Source organism: Triturus cristatus, chromosome 9, assembly GCF_964204655.1.
Source record: "Triturus cristatus chromosome 9, aTriCri1.1, whole genome shotgun sequence".
Lineage (NCBI taxonomy): Eukaryota > Metazoa > Chordata > Amphibia > Caudata > Salamandridae > Triturus > Triturus cristatus.
In genome coordinates, this window is record NC_140592.1 from 167,394,291 (window position 1) to 167,422,139 (window position 27,849).

Below are 27,849 nucleotides of genomic sequence, written 5' to 3' on the forward strand. Positions count from 1 at the left end.
CTGCGCTAGGTTGCTGGGACCCCTCCCTGACGTGGGGGCGGCCGCGGCCCTCCGGTACGGAGCGCGGAGCAGGGAAGCAGGCGGCTGTCGGTGTGGAGGCCCGGGCCGGCACCCGGACACTGCGGGACGCGGAGCCGCTCCGCTCGCGGCTTGCCCTGGTGCGGCAGTGAGAGCGGCGCGGCTGGAGAGCTGCGGGGCGGAGGACGGCCCTGCTGCCTTGCGGCGTGGGCTGAGAATCGCCGCGTAGCGGCCGGGCCCGAACTTGGGGGCCGGAGAGGGTCCTGCAGGGCGGCCGCAAGAGGGTCTCCAGCTGGGCTAAGTCCGCCCGACCAGAACCACGGAGGATTGCAGGCGGAGAAAGGCCCTTGACCCTCCTCCCGGGAGTGGGGACCGCAGCGGACCCAGGCGGGGCTTCCTCACCCCAAACATAAAAACGCACAGCAGACTGAGAAGACGGTGTTGGCGATTTGCGCGGCGGAGTGGGCTGAGAGCGCTGCGGCCTGAACGTTGGGGGCCTGAAGAGGCACGATACCGCGGTGTGGCCTGCTGAGAAGCCTTGCGGCGTTGACGGCCGTGGGGAGAACGCCATGGGGAAGGCAGAGGCGCGCCAATCCAAGCTGCCGTTCGAGGGTAGAAAGTCGGCTACGCGCTCCGCCATGGAGGATTCGAGTGCACCTGCTGTGGCGCCGCAGACCCCATTGGCAGCTTCCCCCAATGAGGAACTGAAGGTCATGCTCATGGCAATGCAGCAGAGCTTAAATGCCCTCTCAGGGAAAATGGGCACCATGAACACTCGCCTTGACTTCCTGGTGCTGAAAGTCGATAAACACGAGGAGCAGCTTAAGGAGGCCGAGAAGAGGATCTCCGACACAGAAGACACCACCTCGGCCATGGCTAAGCAAATGTTGCAAATGGACAAGCTGCTCAAGGTGATAGCGGCCAAGAACGAGGATTTGGAGGCGCGCAGCCGGAGGAATAACATCCACCTGATAGGTATACCGGAGACCACAGCCATGGGGCGAATGGAGGACTATATGGAGCGCTTGCTAACCTCCTCGCTTGGGGCGGATTCCTTCTCCGCACACTTGACAGTCGAGCGAGCGCACAGAGCGCTGGGCCCGCGACCTCCGGCTGGCGTGCCACCGAGACCCATAGTGGTAAGACTGCTCAACTACCGAGATCGCGATGCCGCTTTGCGGAGAGCGCGGGACATACCGAACTTGCAGTATGAGGGGAACTTGTTCTCCATATACCCGGACTTTACATTGGCCGTCCAGGAAGCAAGGAAGAAATACGCCCAGGTGAAGCAGAAACTGCGTACGGCTAACGTTGAATATACCCTCCTTTATCCAGCCAAGCTGAGGATTCGTCATCGAGACCGCACGATCATCTGCGTCAACTCGCAACAGGTGGAGGAGTTCCTCAAATCGTTGCGACGGACCCCCCCGGCACAAGACGACGATGGCAGGAGATCTGGCTCCCAGTCGCCGAGAGACACAGCATAGCGTGGAGCGGTGTGGAATGGACGGTCCGCAGCAGGACTTATTGCGACACGGTAACACATCGTTGCAGCGCGGACTGCAGAGACGACTGGGTTATGCCCGGCAGAGGAGGCGAGTCCCGATCGACTTGGCCGCGGCGGCCAGGCGCAGGAGGTCGTGCAAGAGGAACTGGTGCTGTTGCTGCTGAGACTCTACGCAGTTGCGGACAGATGAGTAACTGGGTGTGGGAAGTTCTGCTTTGATAACTTAATGGAGTGGGAATATCCTGTGCTGGGGAATCGGCTCTGATCCGCCCTACATGGGCCTTATAGAAGTGCTTGAATAGAACGGGTACGAAGGGGACTACCGACACGGGGTTGGGCGCCCTCCACCCTGACCCTCCTTCACCTCAGATCCGCTGAGGAGGGTACAGGGAATCCCGCTGCTTGGCGGGAAGCGAGGGTTTCAGAGGCACGCCAGCGCCCCACAGCGGGTGGTCCCCATTGTTTGCAGACAGACAGCCTTAACCAACCTGTTTGCTTGTTTTCTTTTGCCTTTTGTTCTGTATAGCCTGATGCTATTGTTTAGACATGGGCCTGTACTATTGTTGGGGGTCACGGTGGGAGGGCGACGCGATGCCGGCGCATTTGGGGCGCTGATGTGGGTGGGAGGGGTGGGGGGAACAGTTGTGGGAGAGCATTATGACCTAGAGAGAGCAGGTTCCCATCTGACCAGCCCGCGATGCGCTTTGAGGGCATTGCAACACTCTTGGGTGCTAGGGGACACCGCACTACGCGCCATGCCACGAGAGGGAAATGCGGGGGATACCAGACACGCACGCATGAACACGTCTATCACTGTGAGGCACACATGGAGGGGGCACGACCACACACGATAAAGTTGCTATCCTGGAATGTGCGGGGGTTGCGGGACCCTAGGAAGAAAAGGCAGATTCTCTCTTACCTCGACAGACACGAGATCAGCATAGTGGCGCTGCAGGAGACACACACTGACCCTAGATGTGACCTGACCTTCGGCAGCAGGTGGGCTTCCAGCAGGGTGTTTTCGGCATACTCTACATATGCTCGGGGCACGGCCATCCTGATCAAAAGGGGTACACCCTTCCGCTGTGGAGGAACGCGGAGCGATGGAGAGGGTAGATTCTGCATGATGTGGGGCACTCTAGGAACGCATTCGATTGTCATCGTTAGCTACTATGGCCCCAACACTGACAACCCTGACACACTGACTGCACTTTGGGGACAGATCCTGGACATGGGGGCCACTCACGTGCTCTGGGCCGGGGACTTCAATACTGTCTGCGATCCTACTAAAGACAGGTCTTCTCACCTGCCCCATCACCATACACGCAGCCAAGGGGCATTGAGGGGTTTGTTAGAGGACGGCGGGCTGGTGGACATCTGGAGACACTGGCATTCAGAGAGGCGGGTGGGCACCTTCCACTCTTCGATACATGAGTCCTGGTCGAGACTAGATTACTGGCTTGGGTCCTGGGGGATCTGCTCGTGGGTGTGAGGCGCGGAGCACTTGGCTCGCACGCTGTCTGACCATGCCCCGGTGTGCCTCTCCATGGCTGTCCCCAGCTTGCACACTGACTCCAGGGGATGGAGGCTAGCCCCTGAGGCGCTGCTGGATGAAGTATTTAAGACTGAGCTTGGGGAGGCCATAACAGAATTTTTTGAGCGGAATAGAGGTTCGGTTGAGCGGGTGTGGATGATGTGGGAGGCGTTCAAAGTGACCATGCGAGGGGTGTACATCTCCAAGAGTTTCGGGTGTTGAGGGACATCCGTCGGCGCCTTCGACGGCTTGAGGAGGAGCTTAAGGAGCTAGAGGGGAGTGTCTGGCAGACAGAGACCGGGGAAAGGAGGGCCAAATTGAGAGAAGTGCTGACCGAGTACACAGAAACGGCGGACAGGGAGGCGAAATTCAGAGGGAAATACGTCCAGGCGCGACGCTACGGGGAGGGGGGTAGGCCTGGGAAGGCATTAGCTCAGGACATCAGAATGCCCCGGTACGCTAATTATATTCTTGAAGTGGAGGATGCGGGAGGTCAATGTCACAAAGACAGTGCCCGGATACTACAGACCTTTACTCATTTTTACGCTGAGCTGTACAGGTCCAAGGGGGTCAATGCAGAGGACCTTCCATGTTTTTTTGGGGACATTACACTTGGGTACCTGGGAGACAGGCAGAGGGAGTTCCTATGTGAGCCTTTCTCAAATGACGAGCTCCGGGAGGCGGTCTTTCAGCTGCAGTCGGGAAAGGCGCCGGGGCCGGACGGGCTCCCGAGCGACTTTTATAAACTATACATAGACCAGCTTGCCCCCGTTCTGCAGGCGGTATACGCAGAGGCACTGGAGGTGCAGTCTCTGCCTCCCACAATGAGAGAAGCCCTCATCATTTCCATTCAGAAGCCGGGAAAGCCGGCTGACAAGTGTGACTCCTACCGACCCTTGTCCCTCATCAATGTGGATAGTAAAATCCTCACTAAACTGTTGGCCAATCGACTGAACCTTCTCATGGACAAGTTAGTCCTGCCAGACCAGGCGGGGTTCATCCGCCGAAGGTCCACGTGGCACAACCTCCGCACCCTCTTCTCAATTATTCAGCAGGTAGATACGCAGATCCCATTGGCGGCTATATTTTTGGACGCCACAAAGGCGTTCGACTCGGTGGAGTGGGAGTATTTGCACGCAGTGCTCCGCTATATGGGATTCCCGGTGGGTTTTTCTGCTTGTATCCAGCTACTCTACACTGCCCCGGTGGCCTGCGTGCACATTAATGGTCAAACGTCCAGGGCTATACCACTGTCTCGAGGTACTAGACAGGGGTGCCCGCTATCGCCACTGTTATTTGCGCTGGCGATGGAGCCGCTGGCGGCTAGGGTGCGCCAGCACCATCAGGAGAAGGCCTTGACATCCTGATCTCGATGTACGCGGACGATGTCACCTTGTATGTCAAGGACCCGAAGCACAACCTCAACCCGCTCCTACGGGAGTTTGTGAGGTTTGGGGGACTCTCGGGAATACAGATCAATTGGTCGAAATCACAGATACTCCCCCTCACACCGGCTGCTGCCCCCTTATGGGTTGACTACCCGTTGGAATGGTGCGACACCTCGGTCCGATACTTGGGCGTGACCGTTACCCTTGATAGGGAGGAATTGATTCGCGACAATTATGGGCGCGCCATCGACACGCTGCGCGATACGATAACGAGATGAATAGCAATGCCACTGTCCATTGCTGACAGGATTTCCCTAGTCAAGATGGTAGTGCTACCTAAGTTCTTGTATTTCTTTTTAAACATCCCCTACCATCCAGGGCGCTACTTCTTCGCTACCTTGCGGACAGAGCTTCTGCGACTTGTTTGGGGGGGCAAGCAGCCGAGAATAAAATGGGAGACGCTGACCAGGCCGTTTCTCTATGGGGGGGCTTGAGCTGCCCAACTTCGAGCTATTCTACATGTGCGCGCAGGTGCACTATGCGCACTATTGGTTTAGAGGCCCGAAATACACTGCTCATCTGGCCACGGAGCATTGGCTGGCAGACCCCATTCCGATAGAGGTGCGCGCATGGCAATGGATTGCAAGACAAATGCAGGCTCCCATGATCTACTCCCCCCGCTTGCCACTTGTGTATCATCCCCAACTGACCCTCTTGCAGGAGGGCGTTTTCCAAAACTTCAAACGACAGCGGGGAATACACACGTGGGGGGATCTCTATCAACACGGGAAATTCGGTACGCTGCAGCAGCTGTGCGACGACCCCCCGCCAATGTTATGGAGACATTCCTCTATGCCCGCCTGCGAGCGGGAATACGGGCTTGCACCCCGGAGTACCCGCAGGAGCCGCAGGTGCTTCCCCAGATGCACACGCTGCTGAGAGCAGGCACTGTGTCCCACTTGGTGGCGGTCCTTTATAGGTCCCTCTATGGGGAAATAAGCTCGTCGCAGAGCGACGCCCGAGCTAAATGGTCGTGTGAGTTGGGGCAGGAGATCTCAGATCAGGAGTGGCTCTATTGCTGCACGCAGACAGAGAAAGTGTCTGCTAGTAGCAGACTGCGCATAACGCACTACAAATACTTGCAGCGCTACTACTACACTCCTGCACGCCTGCATCGGTATGGCCTGAGAGGGGATGCCAGATGGGATAGATGCCGGGCCGATGGGGCTGATGTACTACATTTGGCCTGGGGCTGCCCGGCCCTTCGGGACTATTGGGGACATATATTTGAAGCGGTCGGGAAAATGCTAGATACTTCGCTGCAGCCAAATCCGCTGATGGGTATATTAGGTTATACGGAACTGCTCCCGTTGGCACATAGAAGATTCGCTTCAATCTGTTTTCTTTTGGCTAAATGGAAGGTGGCTTGCAGGTGGGGTAGGGGGAGGGCACCTAATTTCAAGGACTGGCTAGAAACAATGATTTTTTGGCAGGATCAGCTAGCCCTGTATTCTGACCTCCTCCCGACGGCTTCCCGACCTCGAGACATATGGGGCCCGCTGAAGAGTTACTTGTTGCGCACCCCTTTGGTGCCTGATGCGGCTCCCCCCCCCCTCCCCACACAGTTAGGGACCCCAGGGGGTGCGGGCTGTGGGCGGGTGAGCCGGCGGCTAACTCTGTTCCCCTGTGGGGGTTGGGCGCCGGTGGGAGCCCGCTGGAAATGGTGCTGTCTGGGGAGAGTGGCATAACTCGCTGGATGCCGCGGTGTGCCTGTGGCTGAGGCGGGGGTGAACGACTGTGCAATCTGAAAATTGTCCATGCCACTCTCCTTCTGGTGTTAGATGCTAGTGTTTTCAGTTTATTGTTTCTTTCTGAGGGTGGGGGACTGCGCTCCCTTACTCCCCGGGCTGGTGGGCCCTGTATTTGGCTCCTGACGCGGCCGGCCCTCTTGGGTTGTTGGCACCACGCTGTGTACAATGATGTTTTTATTTCTTTTCATATTGTAGCACGCTGCCGGCCACGGATGGTTGTGGGCATCAAGCTGTGTATGGACTCTGCATGCTCAATAAAGGTTTAAAAAACCAAAAAGAGTAGCCACTGGGGGAGGCGGGCAAGCCGCCCGCCCGAAGTTCGGCCAAGCGAGGGGGCAGCAGGACACAGACGCCCATCAAAATGCCAACATCCTCTTACCATTACCAGCCCATGCAGTTTCTGAGGCCAAAAGTGACAAGAACTATGGCCACAATCTGAGAGAATCTTCAAGTTTGTGTGCTTGAAATTGATACTCTCCCCACTGAGGGGGGCCAATAGGAAGATAATGACTATGTGCTTGCTCTGCCGTGGACAGTCTTTGGGTTGCAATCGATAAAATACTGCGGTTTCGAGTGTACAGGGCCACAGATCTGGGGCTCTGTCTGTGAAATGGAGACGGTCCTCGGCTGCTTCCGAGCTCTGCCCCCTTATACGCCAGCTTTACCAAGAAGCAAGCCAAGCAACAGGAAACCACATTTCCACTGCAGCGCTGAGCAAAGAAGCCAATCTCCGTCCTGTAAAATCCTTGTGTTTATACAGCGCGGAGACCTCGCACTCGAGGCCGGGCGAGTGCAGGGGAGTCAGGGTCATGTGCGCGTCTGAGGAGCTGGCTGGCTATGAAGAAGGGGGCGGGCCCTCACACACACACGAGACGCACACATGCCTCCTACTTCTGCGCTGGAGCCATTGGCTGTCCCCCCACCATGTGATAGTCTCGAGACACTCTGACGATTGTTGAGCAAACATCCTCTCAAGTTTCTTAACTCTTAAAAGAAAACCCATCCCTTCTGCCCTCACCCCGGAATCCCCTTCCCCCTCTGGTAAAGGGAGCCCATGAGGAAAAATATTTGCGATGCATTAGGTCTCGGCCGCCATTGTCCCGGCTCATTAAATAAAACAAGCAAAAGCCAAAGCACTGCGCGTTGCATGTCACATGACCCACCAGGAATGCAGCTGCCACCCCTGCGCACCACTGCTCACTCCCGAGAGCAAAACGCTGTGAGAGTGAACATTTGAAGAAGAGGTGGGACATGCGCCCACTTTTTGCCATTTGCGTGCTTTCATTATTGAAAGACACACGCAAAGGCCAATAGAATGTGTGGGAGGAGTTAGACCCACATGAAGAAGTTTTGGGCGCTCACAAGAAGCCTCCCATAGAGCAGCGCATGCTCGCTGCGCTAGGCTCGACCTTAATAATTCCACCCCTCCTAGGTACATCTGCTTTCCTAATGAGGCGAGAAAGGCTTTCCCAGATTTGCAAGGTCTCTTTACTTTAACGAAGAGAAGTCTCATCAGGCCTTTTGGCAAACAGATGTCATGCCAGAAGAGAGCAAATGAGCAGGAACATCTTTGAACAGGGAAGAGTTAATCGGTGTAATTTAGTTACATCTTTTGCCTAAGTACTCAATCAGAAAGATTCAATCACGAGTTAACCACTTGCAAGTTCTGTGAAGTTTTCCTAGGATTCTCTCTTTTAAACCCAAGGCTGTTTTTAATGCCTTAAAATTTAATTGTCACTTATTGTTGATTTAATAATAGTAGCTAAAGCTGAGTAATCATATGATTGAGGATTATTTTCTATTCATGCTTGTTCTGGGTGGGGGTGGATGTAATCATTATAACCATTTCTCAAAACTTTGATTTTCCACCACTTCTTTGTCTTAATGACTTCTTCATTTGTTTTTGATTTTTCATTAGATTTTCTCCAAACTACTACGTCAATAAACTGAGACAAAATGGTAGCCAATGGACTGTTAGGGCTTGTGTCAGCATCAGTTGTGGCTGAGCTGTGACCCTTACTGTCTTCCTTTATCTAGAAGGAGGCACTTTTAGGGTGGACAATTTATTTGCTGTCCGCACTAGGGTAAAAGTTGTCAGTATTTAAATGAGCCTTTGTCTCAACAGATAGCCATCCGTCCACCCTGCACTCCCCTGCAGCAGACTCTTCCAGTTCATCTTAAAGAAAGAATCAACTGTGAGTGTGAGCTCAGAGAAGATAACCTTAACCAGTATATAGAAAAATGGATTTTGCACATGGTCTTGAAAACCAGACTTCAAGTGCCTTTGTTATGCCAAATAAATTAGGATGTTTCTGCCTTGATTTGTGAAGGTCAGATGATTGCAGTTCAGCTTGATAACGGTGTCTGCCCAATTGCACTGTTCTGCAGTGGCCTCTCTGACCTATTTCTCCCGAAACATCCAAAGTGTTATCATTATGCACATGCTCACTTGAGGTATCTCTGTTGTTAATTAAAAAAAGTCTGGAATTTGATCAACAGTTTTGGGTGTAATTTTGCCTTATTTAACACTTTGGCTACACCGCCGTCTTTCACCTTGGCTCTCTAGGTCCCCTTGTGCCTGCCAATTCAATTCAGTTATAGTGTGGTAGATGATTTGGAGCGATGGTCTCCTTATCCATTTCATTGAACTGTGTTTCCCGAAGTGGTGCCCTCTGAACACATTCCTTTGTTGCATGCCAAATACTGGAATCAAGTCATGGGTTCTTTGTTTTCTGTAGTCTGCTTGCACTGGCATCCCACAACTGGACCACTCCAAAAGTATTGTGCTGAGTTTTTTTTCTTGATGGTCGTGGTTTAATGTCTTGACTTGATAGAAGTGCGTAAAACTCCACCATTTTGGCCCTGAGATACATTTTTTTTCACCATTACCACCTATAAAGGCGTCCACAACTGAATTCTAGTAGCTATATCTGCGTTTTTAGCTGTCAGCTTCACGCAGCCAAGTTGCACCTGTTGACAAATGAATGGTGTGGGTGACTTCACCAGTAGAGATGCAGTCTCCATGTTCTGAATTTCAAAATTCTGTCTGATGCTAGTGCTCCCAGCCACAGCCAGTAAAACAAGCATTTGCAATGCACTAGGTCTCGCCTTTGCGAGAGTTTCAGCTATTGGCACTGTAAATGACAATGTCTTTTATTTATATGTTTTGATAATTAAATCATATATATAATCCATTGTCATGTACAATGCCAATAGCTCAAACTCTTATAAATGGGAGACCTATTGAAAGAAGCGGCCGCTATTGTCTCGGGCTGCTTAGAAAGTGAATGCGCGCATGACGCACTGAATGTTGCAGGAAAACATGTTGTGCCTGCAGTAGGAGAAACTATTTAAATAAAATAATGCTTATAGACTAAAAAGACTCACTGTGTAACCACCAAAGTAAAAGGATGAGGCGGGAGCCCACCCCGCGTTTCGCCGCCACAGCCACAGCCCGAGCTGTTCTGGAAGCCTTCTCCGGGCCACTCTCCGCGCGACCCGAAAGTCAGGCAACCTTGCCTGGGACATGGGCGTGGCATGGAGCGCACGGCGGGAAGTGTCCGGGGCTCCCGTGAGCTGAGGGAGCCCCGCGTGTTGCAGCCCGCGTGTAGGAGAAGTGAGGCGGGAGCCCACCCCGCACTGGCAAGCAGTACAGGAAGTCCGGCGGGAGCCCACCCCGCCTTCGTGAATGCCACATGGTGCGGCTGGAGCAGGATTTCAGGCGGGGCTCCAAGATGGAGCCCTGCGTGTTGCTTCGCCACAAAGAGTGATCGGGTGAAGAGGCGAGTCTCCCCTGCCATCGAGGAGACCAGCCGGGGAGCAGCGCAGAGTCCCCACAAGAGCCTGTGAGTGGGGTTGAGCGGGAGCCTGCAGGTGGTTAAATACTGGCTGATAATGCATGCAAGCGCGCCGCGCCTGGACAGGAGATGTGCACGCGTATTGTGCGAGCAGGCGTTGTGATAACGCCGCGAGCCGTACGCGTGCACATCTCCTGTCTGTTAAGCTTCGGCACAGACAGTTGATGTGCACGCGTACGGCTTGCAGCGTTATTACAACTCCTGCTCGCACCATACACGTGCACATCTCCTGTCCAGGCCTTGCCGTACGAGTGCACATGCCCTGTCCCCCTTCCGACCCAAGTCGACAACAATAGATCTCGCCCATAGCGAGCAGCGCATTGCGCTGCATCGCTAGGCGAGACCTAAAAATGAACAGTACCCGTGCAACAGAGAGCTCACTCTCTCTGGCAGTCTAAACGTCACTGCTTAGAAAGGCCCGACCAGCAACTCATGCTAATAGTTTGGTGATAGAGTATTCAAATACCAGAAAGAGAAAAACAATGCCTACCCAATGAGCTGATAACAGCACCTATGATGGCTCCTGTCAAAAAGGGGAATACTGAAAAAGATTTAAGAAAAACTGGCTTGAAAAACCCTCACAGCTCAGTTTTCTGGCTTGTTACCATATTTCCTCAAATTGACATATCACTACATATTTCTGGCTAGACACGGTGCACAGTGGTTCCTTGGCTCTGAATCCCTCCAGCCGTGGAGCAGTATTTTCTCTATGATACATTGGTGAAACTGACTGTCTTATGACCTCCTAATTGCTGTTTAAAATGTTATGCTACTATATCCACCGTCATTATGTGCCTATCTGGGGCATTTTTGTACAAGGAGATATTATATTATATCAATTATTAAGCTCCAAAACGCACCATATCTCCAAATCCCCCTCTTCCAATATGGGAGACTTGTTCACCTCTTCCAGCTGCTCCTTTCTAACTCTCGGTTGCACTTCCCAAATCGCAGCATTTATGATAGTTAACCTATTTTGCGCAAGGGAGATCACCTGCTTTTTAAAATCTGCGAGTCCCAAAGGGGTCGCATATTGCCAGACTATATTCCTATCCCAATCAGAACTTAGCCTCCAGTTTTAGTGACCCAGACAAAGGTGCTTTCTCCTCCATGGAGCCCTATTGACTCCCAAGAAATCTCACGCACGCAGACTCATAATTATTCTCTCTGTTGGGGTTGAGGTCCCATTTTGGGATGTCTGCACACATCAATCCCTTAATACCATTGAATCTGTTCAGTAAGAACAGGTATCTTGAACGTGCTTCATTGGCTGTCTTACTTAGTCATCATTTTCAAGTCCTCTTTTTGGACTGAGCATTGCTGACTATTACAGGCTGCGAAGGGCTGTGGCATGAAATGTGTTGCGTCTGAACAGAAGCATACTTTTCCCATTGTGACTCATGAATGGAGTGAATGGGCATATTTATCAATGAGGTACAGTAACCACTCAAACCGAATTAGTATGATCTGGATGAGTGGCTTGATCAGTTTACATGGACTCTGAAGTCTTAGCTCACATACATATGATGGCTTATGTTGCACCTTCTCTGATCACACTCTGCTTCTTTGTTCCAAGCAAAACAACCTCAGCTTTTATTCTTTCCCTTAATGGCTTGAGAATACTCTGCATTATTACAGTGTTAGTTTGCTGCGTATTTATTTATTTATGGGTTTTGTATAGCGCCTGAATCCCCCCCTGAGAGGTATCTCTGGGCTTCGAACGGTGTTGCTTAGCGGGCTGACGAGAAATGTTGAAATAAGGTGGTCTTAAGAAGTTTCCTGAAGCGCATTGTCTCAGGTGTATGGAAAGCTGGTTCCAGTAAAGGGGAGCGAGGTAGGAAAAAGATTTCCCACCTAGTCTCGTTTTCCTGACCCTGTGGACTAAAAGAAGCGATTTGCTTCCAGACCTAAGGGTCCTAGAAGGAGCGTAAGGCTTAAGTTTCCTAGAGATGTAAAGAGGACCTTTGTTATGCAGGGCTTTATGTACGATACAGCAGATTTTGAATTTGACACGCTTGTGGATTGGGAGCCAGTGGAGCTGGTGGAGAAGGGGAAGGGATGGGGTTTTGAAAGGAGCATTCGTGACGAGAGGCGCAGCGGTGTTCTGAACCACCTGCAACCTGCTGAGAGAAGACTCATTTGCAGAGACCAGGAGAGCATTACAGTAGTCGAGACGGCTCATAATCATGGTCTGAATGAGGGTTTTACGTTTATAACCTGGAAGAAAAGGAAAGACTCGTTGTAGCAAGCCCAGCACATAAAAGCAGGTGCCGGCCATGTGGACAGCATGCTCATTTAATGTTAAGGCACAATCTAAGCGAATGCCCAAGTTTTTAACTAGGGCCTTTGGGCAAGGAGGGGTGCCAAGGGCAGCCAGCCACCAGTCGGGTGTCCACAGAAGAGGGTCATCTCCGAAGAGCATAATCTCTGTCTTTCCTGCATTTAGTTGGAGAAAAATGCTTTTCATCCAATGGGCAATGGCAGTCATTCCCTCCGAAAAAGTGGACAAAGCAGACGTGGATGATTTGTTAATGGAGAAGAGAAGCTGGGTATCATCAGCATAAGAGATGGGCAGGAAGCCACAGGACCTGAGGAGGTTGGCCAAGGGGGCAATGTAGATGTTAAACAATGTAGGGCTCAGACATGAGCCCTGAGGGACGCCCTTAGTCAGTTCAATCGTCTTTGACCGAAAAGGACCTAATTGACAGTCTGGGTACGGGAGGACATGAAGCTCATCATCCACTGAAGGGCAGGTCCTCTAAGTCCAATCTCCTCCAATCTCCTGAGCAAGATCTGGTGTGAAACCGCGTCGAACGCGGCAGAAAGGTCCAACAGCACGAATATTGTAGAGTAGCCACTGTTTAGGGTCATCCTGATGTTGTCCATGACCTCCAACAGGGCCGACTCCGTACTGTATTTGGGACGAAAACCGGATTGAGAAGGGTCCATTCTGCCATTGTTTTCGACATGGACAGATAGATGTTGATTAATGTATTTTTCCAGAACTTTGCTCAGGAGAGACAGTAGAGAAATGGGGCGGAGGTTGGAGAGCTCTTCCATAGGGACCTTGGGATTTTTTCGAATAGGGATGACCTGTGCCGCCTTCCAGTCCCGTGGGAGATGACCCTCTTTCATAGAGAGGTTGAGGATTGTGCCATATGGGAGAAGAGAGTTGTTTGGAAAGGGAAGAGGCTACCTTTGCTGGGATAACATCCAGGGGAGAGCCTGATTTTACGGAATGAAGTAAGGCTGCCACCACCTCAGTTGACATTGGAGGGAAGCTTTCCAGCAGTTGTGTAGTTGCAGGTACTGGTGAGTCGGAAGAAAGTACAATCAATTGCTGGCTCCCGGGGGGGCAATCTTATCATAGATAAGGTAAATTTTCTGTGAAAAGTAATGGGCGATGTCATCACAGAGGACTTGGGAGAGGGTCTCAGGATTATCGCAGGCCTTTGGACTGGTGAAAGATTTCAGTATCTGAAATAGGGTTTTTGGAGCATTCTCTGCCTTAACTAACTGTTGGGCGATAAATGTTTTGCGCGCTCCTTTTATATTTTTGTGGTAGGAGGAGAGGGCATTCTTGAAGTTATCTTTGTCCCTCGCTTCCTGGGACCTGCGCCAGCATCCCTCCAGATTTTTGCACTGCAGTTTTTCGGCACGAAGCTCGGGGGAGTACCAATCTGATTGAGGACGCCTAGCTGTATTCGGGAATGATTTGAGGGGCGCAAGCAGGTCAATGGTGCTTGTAACAGCCGAATTGTATCTGGCTAGGCCCTCCTCAGTATGGGACGGTTCAACTTCATGTTCCCTGGGTGGCGAGAAAGCTGCCTGAAAGCTATCCGGGGAGATCTTATACCATTGTCTGCAGACGCTGAGGGCGGTAGCAGGGGGAACAGCAGTCATGCTAGGGCCCAGAATAGTAAATTAAATGGATGCATGATCTGACCAAGTCAGAGGTTGTGGGGGTTCTCACAAGATGCAAGGGGTTTTGGAAAAGATGATATCCTGTGTGTGACCCGCAGAGTGGGTCGGGCCATCATTAAGCTTTGTTAGGTCTAGGAGAGCCAGGTCTGCAAGGAACAGCGATGTGTTGGGAGGGTGTCACATTCGCTGTGCACATTGAAGTCGCCCAGCAGTAGGAATATATTAGTCGAGATTACATGGGGAGCAATTATTTCCATTAGCTGGAGTGAGAAGTCTGTCAACGGGCCGGGAGGCAGGTACACTAAGGCACCTTTCCAGCTGAGTTGCGGATGGAAATTAATGCGAAAGACCGAGATTTCTATATTGGCGTTACAGCGTTGCTCTAGTATCGAGACTGAAATGCAGTCTTTATAAGTAATCGCATTCCTGGTTCCCCCTTTTGAGTGTCTGTCCATCCTTAGCATCCTATAGCCCGGTGGTAACGCTAAGGTAATGGCAGGGGTAGACTTCGGCTTGAGCCATGTCTCAGTCAGAAACCTTAGGTCAGGATTTACCTATGTGAGTAAATCCCACACCTCTGTGGTGTGTTCAGGGATGGATCTTACATTACATAAGACACCCTTCCATCCTGTGTTGGGCCTGTTAGGTGACCTTCCAGATTCCGGGAAAGGAGAAAGAGCATCCTTAGGGGTATGAGAATGAAGAATAGAACTACATCCCGCAGGGATATCTGATGTTACATTACTACTAGTGGTGCTACATTGGAACTGACAGCAAATGCATGAGAAAGGGCCTTAAGGTGTTGGCCAGGACTGCACATCGTCCCTGCCGGGGCTCCCACAGGGGGATAATAGAACTGTCTTTAGTTCGTGTAGTGCCTTGCGAGAGTATGATATACCTTTGGTCAATGCGGAATCTGGGGCGGGACCGGCAGGGTTCCTGGCTCCTGGTGAAGTCCTGGCGCAGACGGGCTGCCTTTGGCGCGCTGCTGGCGTGCCCGCTGAGCACGTCCGCTGCGCGTCGTGCAGGGCATCTGGTTTTATGGAGGCGGTTGTGGCCACTAGACCGCCAACCTCCCTCAAACCGGAAGTCGCTCCCTCCACTCAAGCGGGACGTGACCCGTGGTGGACCGGGGAGGGGCAACCGAGCCAGAGAACGTCAGAGGAGAAGTTAGGAGCCGGTAAAATCAATTTTAAACGGTGCAAATTTTAAACCAAGATTAAAATCAAAGCACTACAAGCGTATTAAAATGTGAGTGTGTTTAGGCAGCAGAGAGACACGAAAAATCAGAGCATCACCCTTGCAGGAGCGCGTCCGTATGTGTAGCTATGCCACTGAGTATTTTTCTTACCTCCCCTCATCCCACAGTCCTAGTTCCTAGGCACCTATTTATCATGCATATCTAAACTCTGTTAATTTAACAGAAATTAACCATTATGTCTGTTTATAGGTAACAGAGCTTTTTAATGTATCTGAATTATATTTGATCTACAGATGCAAAGCCTTTTCTTGGGGGTCTCCGAGTAATTGAAAACTATAGGACAACATATTCTATATTAAGCAATATGATATGCAGTTGAAACCAGAACTGGGTGGCACCATCAGAGCTGAAAACTAAGTCCACTAGTATTCCTACCTCCAGCAAGCTAAGGGATATTTATTTAGTTAACATTGATCCCTACAGGCAATATTCTCCACTTGTGAAACATTTACAGGGGGTCTGGTAACTTCAAAAGCATCACAGCTGCAATAATTGTCAGTTTACCAGTGATGGCAGACAGAACTACAATGTCGCTCTATTTGTAACTGATATATCTGTCTTTTGTGAGTCTCTGGCTTAGATTGTTGATAATGGTTCATCGTAAGAATGTAATCATCTTTCAGAACAAATTCACCACCACCCAAACAAACAGGATGCCCCTATTGTAGGAGGGTTTCATAATATGCTTTGTGAAAATCCTTGTGGCAAAGAGAGCTGTGTCTCGGGTCCCCAATATCTCATGGTGGGGCTTAGTTCCAGTTTACTAGAGTCCAGTGCCCACTGGACTCTTTAAGTTGAGGACAATGCTGGCTTGTGCACCAGTACATAAAAGGTAGTGTTGACCTGTATCTTGCAAACTACCGATCACTGTTGAGAATTCCTGGTGGCAAGGGCATACATGGCCCAGGGGTACCCACGGTGGTACCCACCAGAGAGGCCTTTGACCCACTGGCTACTAGTCAGAACAACGGGAGTCTTGACCATGGGATATCTACTGAACTGGAAACTACAAAGCAGACTCCAATGATTCCAGAATCAGGATGATCTCCTCTATGCAATGAGACTGGCCAGGGCTCGAGGTCCAGATTATGAAAACCTCAAAAACGCTGCAGAGTAGGCAGGTAATCCTACTTAGTGGCTATGAGTAGGCAGGGAATGAGACAGACTGACCCTTCAGAGTTTTGAATATGAGGGAACAGCTCCTCCTACTTTTCATAGGCAACTATCTGGGGTGACTGTGTGGTTCATAGGTAGTCTTGGTCTGTCGAGACAGCTTCCACATAGTTGCTTCCCTTTGCTGGCCCGTGGTTCTATTCTTTGCATCGGCTCACTCCTCCAGGTATAGGCCAGCTCTTTCTCACAGGCAGGCTTCCTTACTGCGCAGGGCCTGCAGCAAGGTGGTTCCACCGTCTTCCCACTGTGGAGGTAGAGTGGCAACCCAGGCTCTTAAGTATCTTTAATTCTGGTACTTTTCTGGTGGCAAGGCCTGGCCAATCAGGAAAGGCAACATCTTCAGAAAGCAATGGTGCTCCTCCAAGCCTCTGGAGCGTTTCTTCTAGTCTTGGAGCCCAGGTTTGTCTTCAATATGTTCTGTTGTTCCTCATGAGACTGGTTTAGGCTGGCTTAGACTCATGTGAGAGAGAAAGAGAGGGAGAGCGAGAAAGTGCAGTTACAAGGAGGGCTTGGGTCACAGGTAGGAAAAGGCTGGGGTGCCTTCTGGAATGGGAAACCTGCCTACCGCAAAGTGAAATTTGGCTGGATGTCTTGTTATCTCGTTCAGACCTCAGGCACACCTACTATCAGGGAAATCTATACATGCAGGCTGGCATGTCCAAGAGCATATCATCCCTGAAAATCGCCAGCTACCATCCAATGCAGCACTTCAGCACTCCCGAGACCATTCACCCGCAGTAAGCCCCCACTCTCAGGATTCAGCACAGATTTCCTTTTAGCATTTTCCAATCATTATGATCACAAGGGACCCTAGGTTTTAGAGACCAAACATAGCTTAACATAGAGCAGCCAGTAGATAGTCCCTGCACATGCATAAAGGTAAAACTTTCTTCACCCCTGACTACAAATTACGTTGTCACCAATGTCCGTCTTACACTGTAGTTAATCTTGGGAGCAGTGGGTTACATTGGATGTATCCCTAAAATCAGAGCCAGTTCTGATATCTCAGAATCGAGCCAACTGGAGGACCCTAAGGGGACTCTTACCATTGTTGATCTGGCTAGAAGAAACGCATACAGGGCAGTCCAGAAACATACAAGGGCAGGATGGCACAGCTTCACAAACCTTGCAGAGGCTTTTAGTCCCAACAGTAGCTAACTGCTTCTTTCTCTTAACTGTCACAGTCTGAGTCCTATTCAGTATGTTTGGGTTCTTACCATAGATTTAACAAAATGTTCAATCCTTGATTTGAAGATAAATGACAGAGGAACTGTGGAATAATCCTTGCTGCATAAATGGCAATTACATTCTTAAATAGAAATGTTCACAAAGGCTTTGGCATACAAATCTCATTCCTATTTGAAATGAGATGCAGGCGGCAGTGATGGGAGCCTCTCTGCAGGTATTTACCAGATTGTTATACCAGATCCTGGCACAATGAGCAGAATGCTTTTTAAACTTTCAGCTCATCAATGTAATCACTGAAAAGTGTGTTTTTTGTTGTCAAAATAAAGAAAAACAGCTGGACTTCAAATGAACATAAATGTAGGCAGACCCCTTACCTATATACCTATATATTTGTAAAGTAACAATAAAACTGTGTGATACATTACAAAGCACATATACATATGTATGGGTGCAAGAAAACAGAACACAATGTAAAGTCTGAATGAATTTTCAAGTAATGATCATTCACTTTTTCCTATTTCTCTTTTAGTGGATTTGTACGATAAATAACATCTCAAAGCGGATATATCTAAGTGAAAATCCTGAGGTAATCTTTCAGAGCTTTTTAGAGCAAGTGAAATAAAAAACAAGTTGAAATGCTGATGATCAACCAAAAAATATATTACCTTATCACAGAATGTAGCAATGCCTTACAGAAAGGTGTAATTTTACCGTCTGTGAATATAAAATGTCTTGTATGCAAATGAAAACCAGAGTTTGTGACCTAGGTACTTATTTGTGTTCTTGTGCTTTGTTGTTTTGAAAGTACATACAAGCATCATATTACAAATCCTGCTTTTTAAAAATTTTCAAACAGGAAATTGCTGCCAGAGTGAACCAATCAGCCCTGGAGGCAGTTACTCCATCTCCATCATTCCAACAGAGGCATGAGAGCATGCGACCAGCAGTGTAAGTGGTATAATATGTTATGTTAGAGATTAGTATACTACTGCTTATTCAGAAATCTTCCTTAAACATTGGTAATTATGCTCATTTTTCTCGCCCTACATGCATATTCTCAATGAGTTGCACATTGTATACAGTGTTAGGGTTAAAAAAAAATAGGAATGAGAGAATTGTGTTGAACCATTTTTTCTCAAAATGAAAACATTTACTGACATCTGATGTGAACTGAAGGCTTAGATGCGCTTTCCCGCCCATCCGCACCACTTATACCTGGACCATTAGAACTGAAAAGTGTAGGATAAACTTTTGTGAATCACCTCAAAGTTAAAACTGGGTGGATCTTCACCACATTTGCATAGGATTTCCTGGACCATTCCTCTGACAGGCCCTTGACAATGCTCATTGATGTAAACTAATCTGATAACTCTGTGTGAGTAGGTTATGCGTCACTGAGCCTGTACTGTCAAATATTGAATACATTAACATATATATAGTACACTTCATATATCGAGTGTACGAGACATGTTACGATTTTTCTAGGTGCAAGTCAGACTTGCACCTGGAAAAGGTTGTATACAATAAGCTCTATGTTCTTAAGTGTTTTTAAATTAATTTTTGCAGTGAAAAACTAATGTTTTAGAAATAAGGCCTTTGTAAGTATTCAGTAAGGGAAACATCCACTAGTACGCGGACATTTCTTTGCGTACCGTTACTACGCAAGTGTTAGTACGCATGCGATGTAACAACGCGTCCCTTTAGTACGCATGCTGTTACATCACATGCGTTGTACAACGCATGCGTAGGGGGCGGGTACTAGTCACGGCGGACATTTGCAAAGAGAGTCTGACGGAGGAAGCCGGTGGAAGCATGAAAGGGGAGAAGATTTGAACCACGTGTGTTAAGAGGTAAGTGGGGCTGTGAAGGGGCTGTGTAGGGTAGTGCAGGGTTGTGTACTTGTGTAGTGTATTATGGTTTAGTGAAGTGTCGTTGGGTTAGTGTTTTAGGGTTTAGGGTAGTGTTGTGGGTTATTGAAGTCTAGGTTAGTGTTTTAGGGTTTAGTGTAGTGTCGGGGGGTTATTGTTTTAGGGTTTAGGGTAGTGTTGTGGGTTAGTGTAGTCTAGGGTTGTGTTTTAGGGTTGAGTGTAGTGTCGTGGGGTTAGTGTTTTAGGGTTTAGTGTAGTGTCGTGGGGTTAGTGATTTAGGGTTTAGGGTAGTGTTGTGGGTTAGTGAAGTCTAGGGTAGTGTTTTAGGGTTTAGTGTAGTGTCGGGGGGTTAGTGTTTTAGGGTTAAGGGTAGTTGTTAAAGAGAGAATTCAGACAATTCATTGTGATGCTGATGGACAGGTTGTGAGTGACATCAAAAGGAAATTTTCAAGAGTGTTTAGAGAGGAGTTGGGGTGTCTTAAAGATTTCAAATTGAGTATACCCCTACTTCCCAATGCTCAACCTTCTACCTGTAAAGTAAGGAATGTACCTTTAGCTGTCAGGGATGAGATGAAGAAAGAATTAGAGAAGCTCAGAGAGGGTGGAATAATTGAAGAGGTTTCAAGCACTGAGTGGCTTGCTCCGGTTGTTTCTGCGCGCAAGGCCAATGGATCTTTGCGTTTGTGTGTGGATTTAAGACAGCTAAATAAGTGGGTAATTGTGGATAGGTATCCTCTTCCCAACATATCAGAGCTACTCACTTTACTTGGTGGGGCTAAGGTTTTTAGCACGATTGATTTGGCCTCTGCGTATCACCAGATTGAGCTTGAGATGTCATCGAGAGATTTAACTTCTTTTATTACGCCTTTTGGGACTTTTAGATTTGTTCGTATGCCGTTTGGGTTAGTGTCGGCGGCATCTGTGTTTCAACGGGCAATGGAGAGAGTTCTTGATGGGTGTGATGGGGTTTGTGTCTATCAGGATGACATTTTGGTGTTTGCAAAGGATCACAAGGAGCATAGGAGGATTCTTTATGATGTTTTGGGGAGACTTGAAGGTGCCAATTTAACTATAAAGTTGGAGAAGTGTCATTTTGAAACCTCCTCGATTCATTATTTGGGACACACGATCTCATGTGCAGGGATCTCTCCGAAGCCAGAGTTGGTTAACACGATTTCTCACATGCCACCTCCATCTTCTAGAGAGGAGCTTATGAAGTTTTTTGGGATGGCTGAATACTATAACAAATTTGTAAAAGGTTTTGCAGAACATTGTTCTTGTATGAGAGCTCTGTTGAGGAAAGGTGTGGAATTCAAATGGTCTCGGGAGTGTGATGAAGAATTTGTTAAGCTTAAGGAAAAACTTCAAAATGCACCTAATCTTAAAGGTTTTAATCCTTCTAGGGCTTCTGTGATAACCACAGATGCGAGTGTAAAGGGGTTGGGTGCAGTGTTACAGCAGGAGGGTGAGAAAGGTTTGGAAACCATAACTTTTATTTCTAGAGGTTTGAAAGATCCGGAAACGCGCTACTCAGTAATTGAGCGTGAGGCTCTTGCTGTGTTTTGGGCAATCCGTAAATTGAAGAAATTTTTGTGGGGTACAAAATTTTTGGTTAAATCTGATCACAAACCTTTATGTGAGATATTTTTGAAGAAGGGTATTGATCAGGTTTCTGGGAGAATAAGTAAATGGGTCATAGCTCTTCAAGAGTATGACTTTGAAATGAAATACATCCCAGGTATTGAGAATACTGTGGCTGATACTTTGTCTAGGCTCGTTGGGGAATCTAGTGTTGAAGATGACTTGGATGATTGGGATGAGGATGATCTGCATGTATGTTTGGTTACTGGAGGTATCATTGATGAAGATCAGTGGCGGATTAAACTGTCTCAGGATCCTGTTTTATCTGAAGTGATGTCTCTAATGAAGAATGGTTGGAACAAGAAGAATGCTGGGTCTTTGGAAACTACAAAGTTTTGGGGTGTGAAGGATGAATTGGGTGTGTGTGATGGTGTCTTAGTTCGTGGTACACGTTTAATTCCACCATTTGAGGTCAGAAAGGCTTTAGTGGATATGGCGCATGATTCGCACTCAGGTATGTCAAAGACGAAAGAGCGACTTCGTGCCACTTATTGGTGGCCTGGTATGGACCTACTTGTGGAAAGGGTTGTTAGAGATTGTAGTGTTTGTGCAGCCAGTGAAAAATCGAAGTTTGTTCGGGTTCAACCCATGATCATCAGGGAACTTCCAAGGGGACCTTGGAAGGAAGTAGCACTTGATATTGTGGGTCCTATTCATTGCAATGGACAACAGAGTTTTATAATTGTGCTTTTGGATTTATTCTCAAGGTGGCCTGAGGTACAGTTTACATCTGGGATACAAACTTTTCATATTATTAGGTTTCTTGAAAACCTCATGAGTAGAGAAGGTTTTCCAGAATCTATACTGACAGATAATGGGGTGCAGTTAGTCTCGAAAGAAATGGAAACGTTTCTTAAGGATAGAGGCATAAAACATAAAAAATGTTCCCTGTATCACCCGGAAACCAATGGAATGGTTGAGAGGTTTAATAGGGTCATCAAAGAGACCATTTCTTTGGCAAAAAGTTCTGGGAAGAATTGGAAAGAACAAGTCTTGAGGAAAGTTGATGACTATAGGTTGACTCCACACAGCTCAACGGGTCAGTCTCCTTTCGTTCTTTTTAGAGGGAGAGCTCCTTGTACTCGGGTGGAACATTCATGGGTTCGACGTTTAGGTGAAACTTTTTCTGGTTCTTTTGAGAGTAATGATGAAGAGTGGAGAGAAAAAGAAAAGGGTAAATGTTTGGTTAGGAAGGAAAATTTTGATGTGAGGAAATCTGCTAAAGAAACGAAAGTTAATGTTGGAGATAGTGTGGTTGTTAGACTTCCCGGTTCAAAAGTGAAGTTTTCAAAGCCTATGCAAGTGGTCAAAGTATTTAATAATGCAGTTAGGACTCATGATCATAAGATCTGGAACTTGGGGAGGATTTTTGTATGTTCTGATGTAAAGGTGGACAAATAATAAGGGAAATGTTGACATATGATGCTGTTCTGTCTGAGTTTCCATGTAAATCTGTTAAATGACAAAGGAGGCCAGAATTTTTAAGAGTTTTTGTACATAATGTTTTGTTGTGTTTTTTTTTTTTTTTTGATTAACGGGGGAGGTGTGTGGCATCTTGGGTGTTAGTGGTATGTTTCTCTAGCACTTGATTATCACTTGCCTATGGTGAGGTTGTAGGAATGCTCATACTGTTGCCTAGGTTAGAGAATGTCATGTGGGTAGAAGATTCTATCTACTGTGGCAGTTGGTTAGACAAACTGTGAGAGTGCGAGAGATGGATGTAGGATTGGATGGGTCCCAATGTATTCCATGAATAAACCTGTTTTCATCTGAAGAACTTCTCTCTCCTAATGATTTACTTCGGCAGTGAGAAGAATCTCACAGTAGTGTTGTGTGTTAGTGAAGTGTAGTGTAGAGTTTTAGGGTTAAGTGTAGTATGACACGTTATTCCGCATACCATTATTATTACTAGGTAAGTTTTTACTTCGCATACCATAACACTTTCATTGTAATGGTATGCAAAGTAAAAACTTGCGTAGTAACGGTTATTGCTAAGTAATAACCGCGTAGTAAAAGCATGCGAAGTAATGGCATGCGAAATAACGTCTCATATTCAGTCAGTAATAGTGTATGTTAAGGCCAACCTAATGCATGTTGTTGTTGTATGCCAGCCTTTACTTTGAGTTTTGATTTCTTGACATTTGAGATTTTAATTAATAACCTAATATTAAGTTAATGTTTTTGAATTGGTGGATAAAAATCTGTTTCCCATTTCAAGCATCACTCTTTTTGAAAATGTTTGACTAGACAGTATTGTATAATTTGAAATACATATTAATCATTGCTAGTGAATCATTGTTCCTGTCTGCACACCTATACAAAGATGTGTGCATGTTAACTATTGCGGGTTACTAAAATATATTAGTGTGTGAGCTGAATATATTAGTAAACAATTACTGTGTACTTGTATTGTGGAAAGTATAAGTATGGCTAATTTGAGACTGGAATTAGGAAGTCAAACTACCTATGAAGTATGTATTTCAGTTTAGCATTGATTATTTTTCCTATTTTATCTTTAGCCAAGTTCGGCCGCATACAACGCGCACTAACAGTACTGGCTCAATAGGATCAGATTCTTCAGCTCTAACAACTCTTTCCTTGGATTCCATTGTTGCTCCCGATACACCTATACAATTTGATATAATTTCTCCAGTCAGTGAAGACATTTCTGGTCAGGCCAGAACCCCAGGACAGTCTGGCAGGTACGTGAAGTATTGAAATACTTATGACTGATATAAAAGCTGCTCAGGGAAATATTGAGACAATAGAACTTTGTTGTAGTTTCCTATGGCTCTTTCATGTTCCAAATTTGTACGTAAAGAGGCCTTATTTCAAGATCTAATTTTAATTTGACAAGTTTTTGAACTCTTGTAAGATGCCATTTTACCTTAGTCATAGGTGTCAGTAAACCTAAAAATGCACCTGAATAAGGCACTAAAAGGACCAAGTTATTAATGGATTGAGTTCTTTTGATGCATCAGTTGTTAAGAGTGAGTGTGCCATAACATTAGGCTCAATATCTTGAGTGCAGATTCTGTAATAATGTTACATAAAAAATAGGATTTATTGGGCTTAATATGGTCTTTAAGATAATTGATCTCTTATTATAAGTCTCTAGGCCTTGTAACCTCACTTTTCCTTAACATGGCTGTAGAAACCAGAATTGATCACTTAAGTTAATAGTGCTCACATCTCTGATACAATGTAGTCATTTTAGATCCTGCTTTTAGTGTTGGTGTCTAGGGCTGAGTGTAACCAATGAATCATCATTGTTTTGGTACGTTTTTACAAGGGACATAGACCAGTTTCCCTTACTTGGGCATTATCCTTACGAATTTGCCTCACTGTGAGTAAATGTCAGTGCCTCAATGGGACCTGAACCCAATACTCACATTCCTTATTGGATCACTGTGCAAACCAATGTATGCATGTCACCTGAACTTCTTGATGTGGAAGACCGTCTTTTTGGTGGGTGTGACTTCCGCATGAGGGTAAATGAACTGCAGACCCTCTTAGCTTGTCCTCTCTTCACAGTGTTTTGAAATTATAATGTGTCCTAGTGGCTAAAACGTTTTTCCCCAAATGTATACCTGATTTCTACCCCTTATGGGTTTTTTGTGAATCCCTATCCTTCTAAAGAAGAAGAAAGAATGCATAGACAGGACCACTATTCACTGAATTGTCAGATTTGCTTGGTTCTGATTGGAAGACAACATATACATCTTCTTGCAAATTCCTCATGTTAAAACTTGTTCTAGTGCAAGACTGGATACTGAAACCTCTTCTCTCTAGCAATATCTCTCCAGTTCAGCCAGGTGGTGACACACGACTCCACTCATGGCTCTGCCCACCAATGAATTTACAAAGCTAGTTTCTATACAGCAGGGACCCAGTGCCATTTCCTTACTTTTTCCCACAACTAGCCGAGACATACATAAATGAACCAAACAGCTTAATGACACCAGACATTAATACAACATAAGTATCACATTGATTTTGTTGGAATCTTAGCATGCAAACCCGTATTTCAAAAGGAAAGAGGAGGGAACGTGCCTTGTAGACGATTCCCAAAGGAGTGCCCAATGCAGCGCAGGACTGAGAAGTGCTTATTAACCAAAGAAATCATGCAGCATAGGCCTCGCGCAATATCCACTACCTCAAGCCTGAGCTGCCACCCAGTTGTGCTCGGCAAAGGTTGCATACCTATGGAAAGTTACTTTCTGATGGATATGGCAACTCCCACAGATTCCTTATCACCCGCTGTCCTCCTCTCTTGAGGATGATAATGGTTTAGTTTTTTTTGTCTCTTGTTCCACTTACTATAGCCTCTTTGGGGGCTTGCTGAAAAACTGACCTCACTGGCTCAGTGATATCATATATGAGACTTTGACATCACTTAGTCTTATGTATTGACATTGTCTAGTGGCAGCTAATGTTGCTGAGAAACATTTTAGTGTTAGCCCAGCGCCTTAAAGTAACGTTTTTTTAATCTGTTGTATCCATTAGAAAGAACATTACTGAAGGTAAGCAACCTGTGCTTTACATTTATGACAGGCCTTTGTCTGTCCTGCCTCCCCCATTCTTTAACCATCAAGTCTCCAGTTTTTATAGGCCTTCTCATTCAGCACCAGTAAAAGGGGAAGGAAAAGAGGCCAAACCAGCATTTAGCAAGTTGTTATTCCATACCTTCCGCATCATTCTTGTGATCGGTTGCTGATAAAGGGGCATATGGGTAATTTGTAACATAAGTTTGCTCATACGTGGTGCATTAGGGCCAATAACTTTCACTTTTTGGTTTCATCCAGTCATAGAGAAATCTGAGTTGAATCACTTGGTAGTACTTAAAAACATTTGGACAGACAAGGCCTGCTTTCTGTTTGTGCAACATCAAAAGATAACTTAAACTTTAGTATTTGAAGTATTTGTGTGATGTGGAAGGTTTAGTGTGTGGGAATGGTTTTGTATTAATGCTGAACAATCAGTTTCGTGTTTTACTTTTCTGCTAATTCCTTAAATGCAATGTGATTGTTTCAAAACATGAGCAAAAACAGTGATGTCCATATGTTGTAGATGCTTTCTAGCAAATATTCCAATATTTACATTAATTATATTTTAAAAACTTTAAATTTTTTATCAGAAGAACGAACCCCTTTGGTGAATCAGGAGAGACAAAGCCTGAATCTGAGGGTAAGGTCTAAGGATTGACTGTAAGATATAAATATGTACCTATAAATAAATGTTGTCTTATCTGCATTTAATTAAATGTAATAATTCCAGCAAGGTACATATTTCTTTAAAAAGTATACCGTTGTGTTTATTATGTAGTTAAAACTTGTTTAGATCACCCGTGTATGTGGAAATGAGTGGAACGGAAACATGATGCTTTTTGCCAAGATACACCAGAGGAAAATTTAACTACTTGTTTTTCCTAGCCTTTTTTTTGTGCCCCTACTTAATTGATGTAGATTGTCATTTCACAGTGCAGGTGATGGCAAAGCAAATGGATTTTAGAAAGTGGTGCCAGCTGATGTTCTCAGATAATCTGTATGAACTGGTAGCTACAATCTTGATAATACTTGTGTTCTCCAGATATATGTACATTCAAAGTTTTGGAATCACATACTTTGACTCAAAGCATTTGTCTACATTTCGGAAGCACACGCAGACAAAATGTTGCTCATTGGATGAGTTGCCCGTGGATTGTTCTTTAATCGTTTTTGAATTAATATTCATTAATCAGCAATGCCTGATGGAGCTATGGTATGTTTGCAAGATTCTGTATTGAACTTGTTATTAGGGACGTACTTAGTAAACATTTATTTGTTTACCATGTAAGTGTTAGTTTTAGCATTGATTTATTGTAGTCAGATTTCCTTTTGGGGTTACAGTGTGCCTGTTGTAGCATAGCTACACAGTAACTACACAACATTTGCTTTTCTTCACCCTTATTACAGTCTAGCTTGAAATATACCATAGGACTTCCCTTTCTCAGGATTACAAGCTTGACCAATGATTCAACAAACAAATGTTATTTGGGTGTTGGCCCTGTAGTAGTAAATTCTGAATGTATTATGTAGACAAAACAAATCACCATAAAAAGGATCTTCAATTAGCCCATAAATGTCAACCATTGCTGCCTTTGCAAGACCACAGAAATACGATGTGAAATAAAGCCATTTTGACTTCAAAGAACGTGTACAATAATGAGTACAAGAGGCACAAAATTGTGCATCCTTTCACACCCCATCTCTCCAAGATTATTAAAGACTTGGGTCTAGTAGCCTTATGTTTGACTTTTGAACTGTGCTTCTATGCTTCAAATACCTCACTAAGCAAACTCGCACTTCCAGGATAGGGTAACCATTGCAGCGGCATCATGTGGTACAATCAGCAAAGGTCATGTGAAGGGATGTGGTTTGGACTTGAACTCTCTCCACCCTTCCCAGTTGTCTTTTTTCCTCCTCCATCATACAGGTTTGCTCAAGGCAGTTTCCTCTCCAGGCGGTAAACTCAATTGCCAGGTTTTTTGACACCAATATCTTACCTTACCTGTCCACCAGGTTGAAAGCTGAAAATGGAAAGCAGTCAGAGTTGGGATTAGACTCACCTGAGTGATACTCGGTCACAAAACACAGAAGAGGGACTAACAGTCCCATTTGCTCAGGATCTGTACAAATAT

General features: G+C 46.6%; 1 protein-coding gene across 2 annotated transcripts in view; it reads left to right on the forward strand.

Moving 5' to 3' along the window:
- The window catches only part of APPL1 (adaptor protein, phosphotyrosine interacting with PH domain and leucine zipper 1), a 251,911-nt gene that overhangs the window by 141,292 nt on the left and 82,770 nt on the right, over positions 1-27,849 (forward strand). Inside the window, exons 13-16 of one of the 2 annotated variants that reach the window (XM_085624666.1) lie at positions 18,191-18,247; positions 18,518-18,609; positions 23,690-23,872; positions 26,308-26,357. In XM_085624666.1, coding sequence (XP_085480792.1) covers positions 18,191-18,247; positions 18,518-18,609; positions 23,690-23,872; positions 26,308-26,357 — 382 coding nt within the window. The remainder of the gene's footprint in view (positions 1-18,190; positions 18,248-18,517; positions 18,610-23,689; positions 23,873-26,307; positions 26,358-27,849) is intronic. The other variant, XM_085624667.1, reaches the window with a different exon arrangement.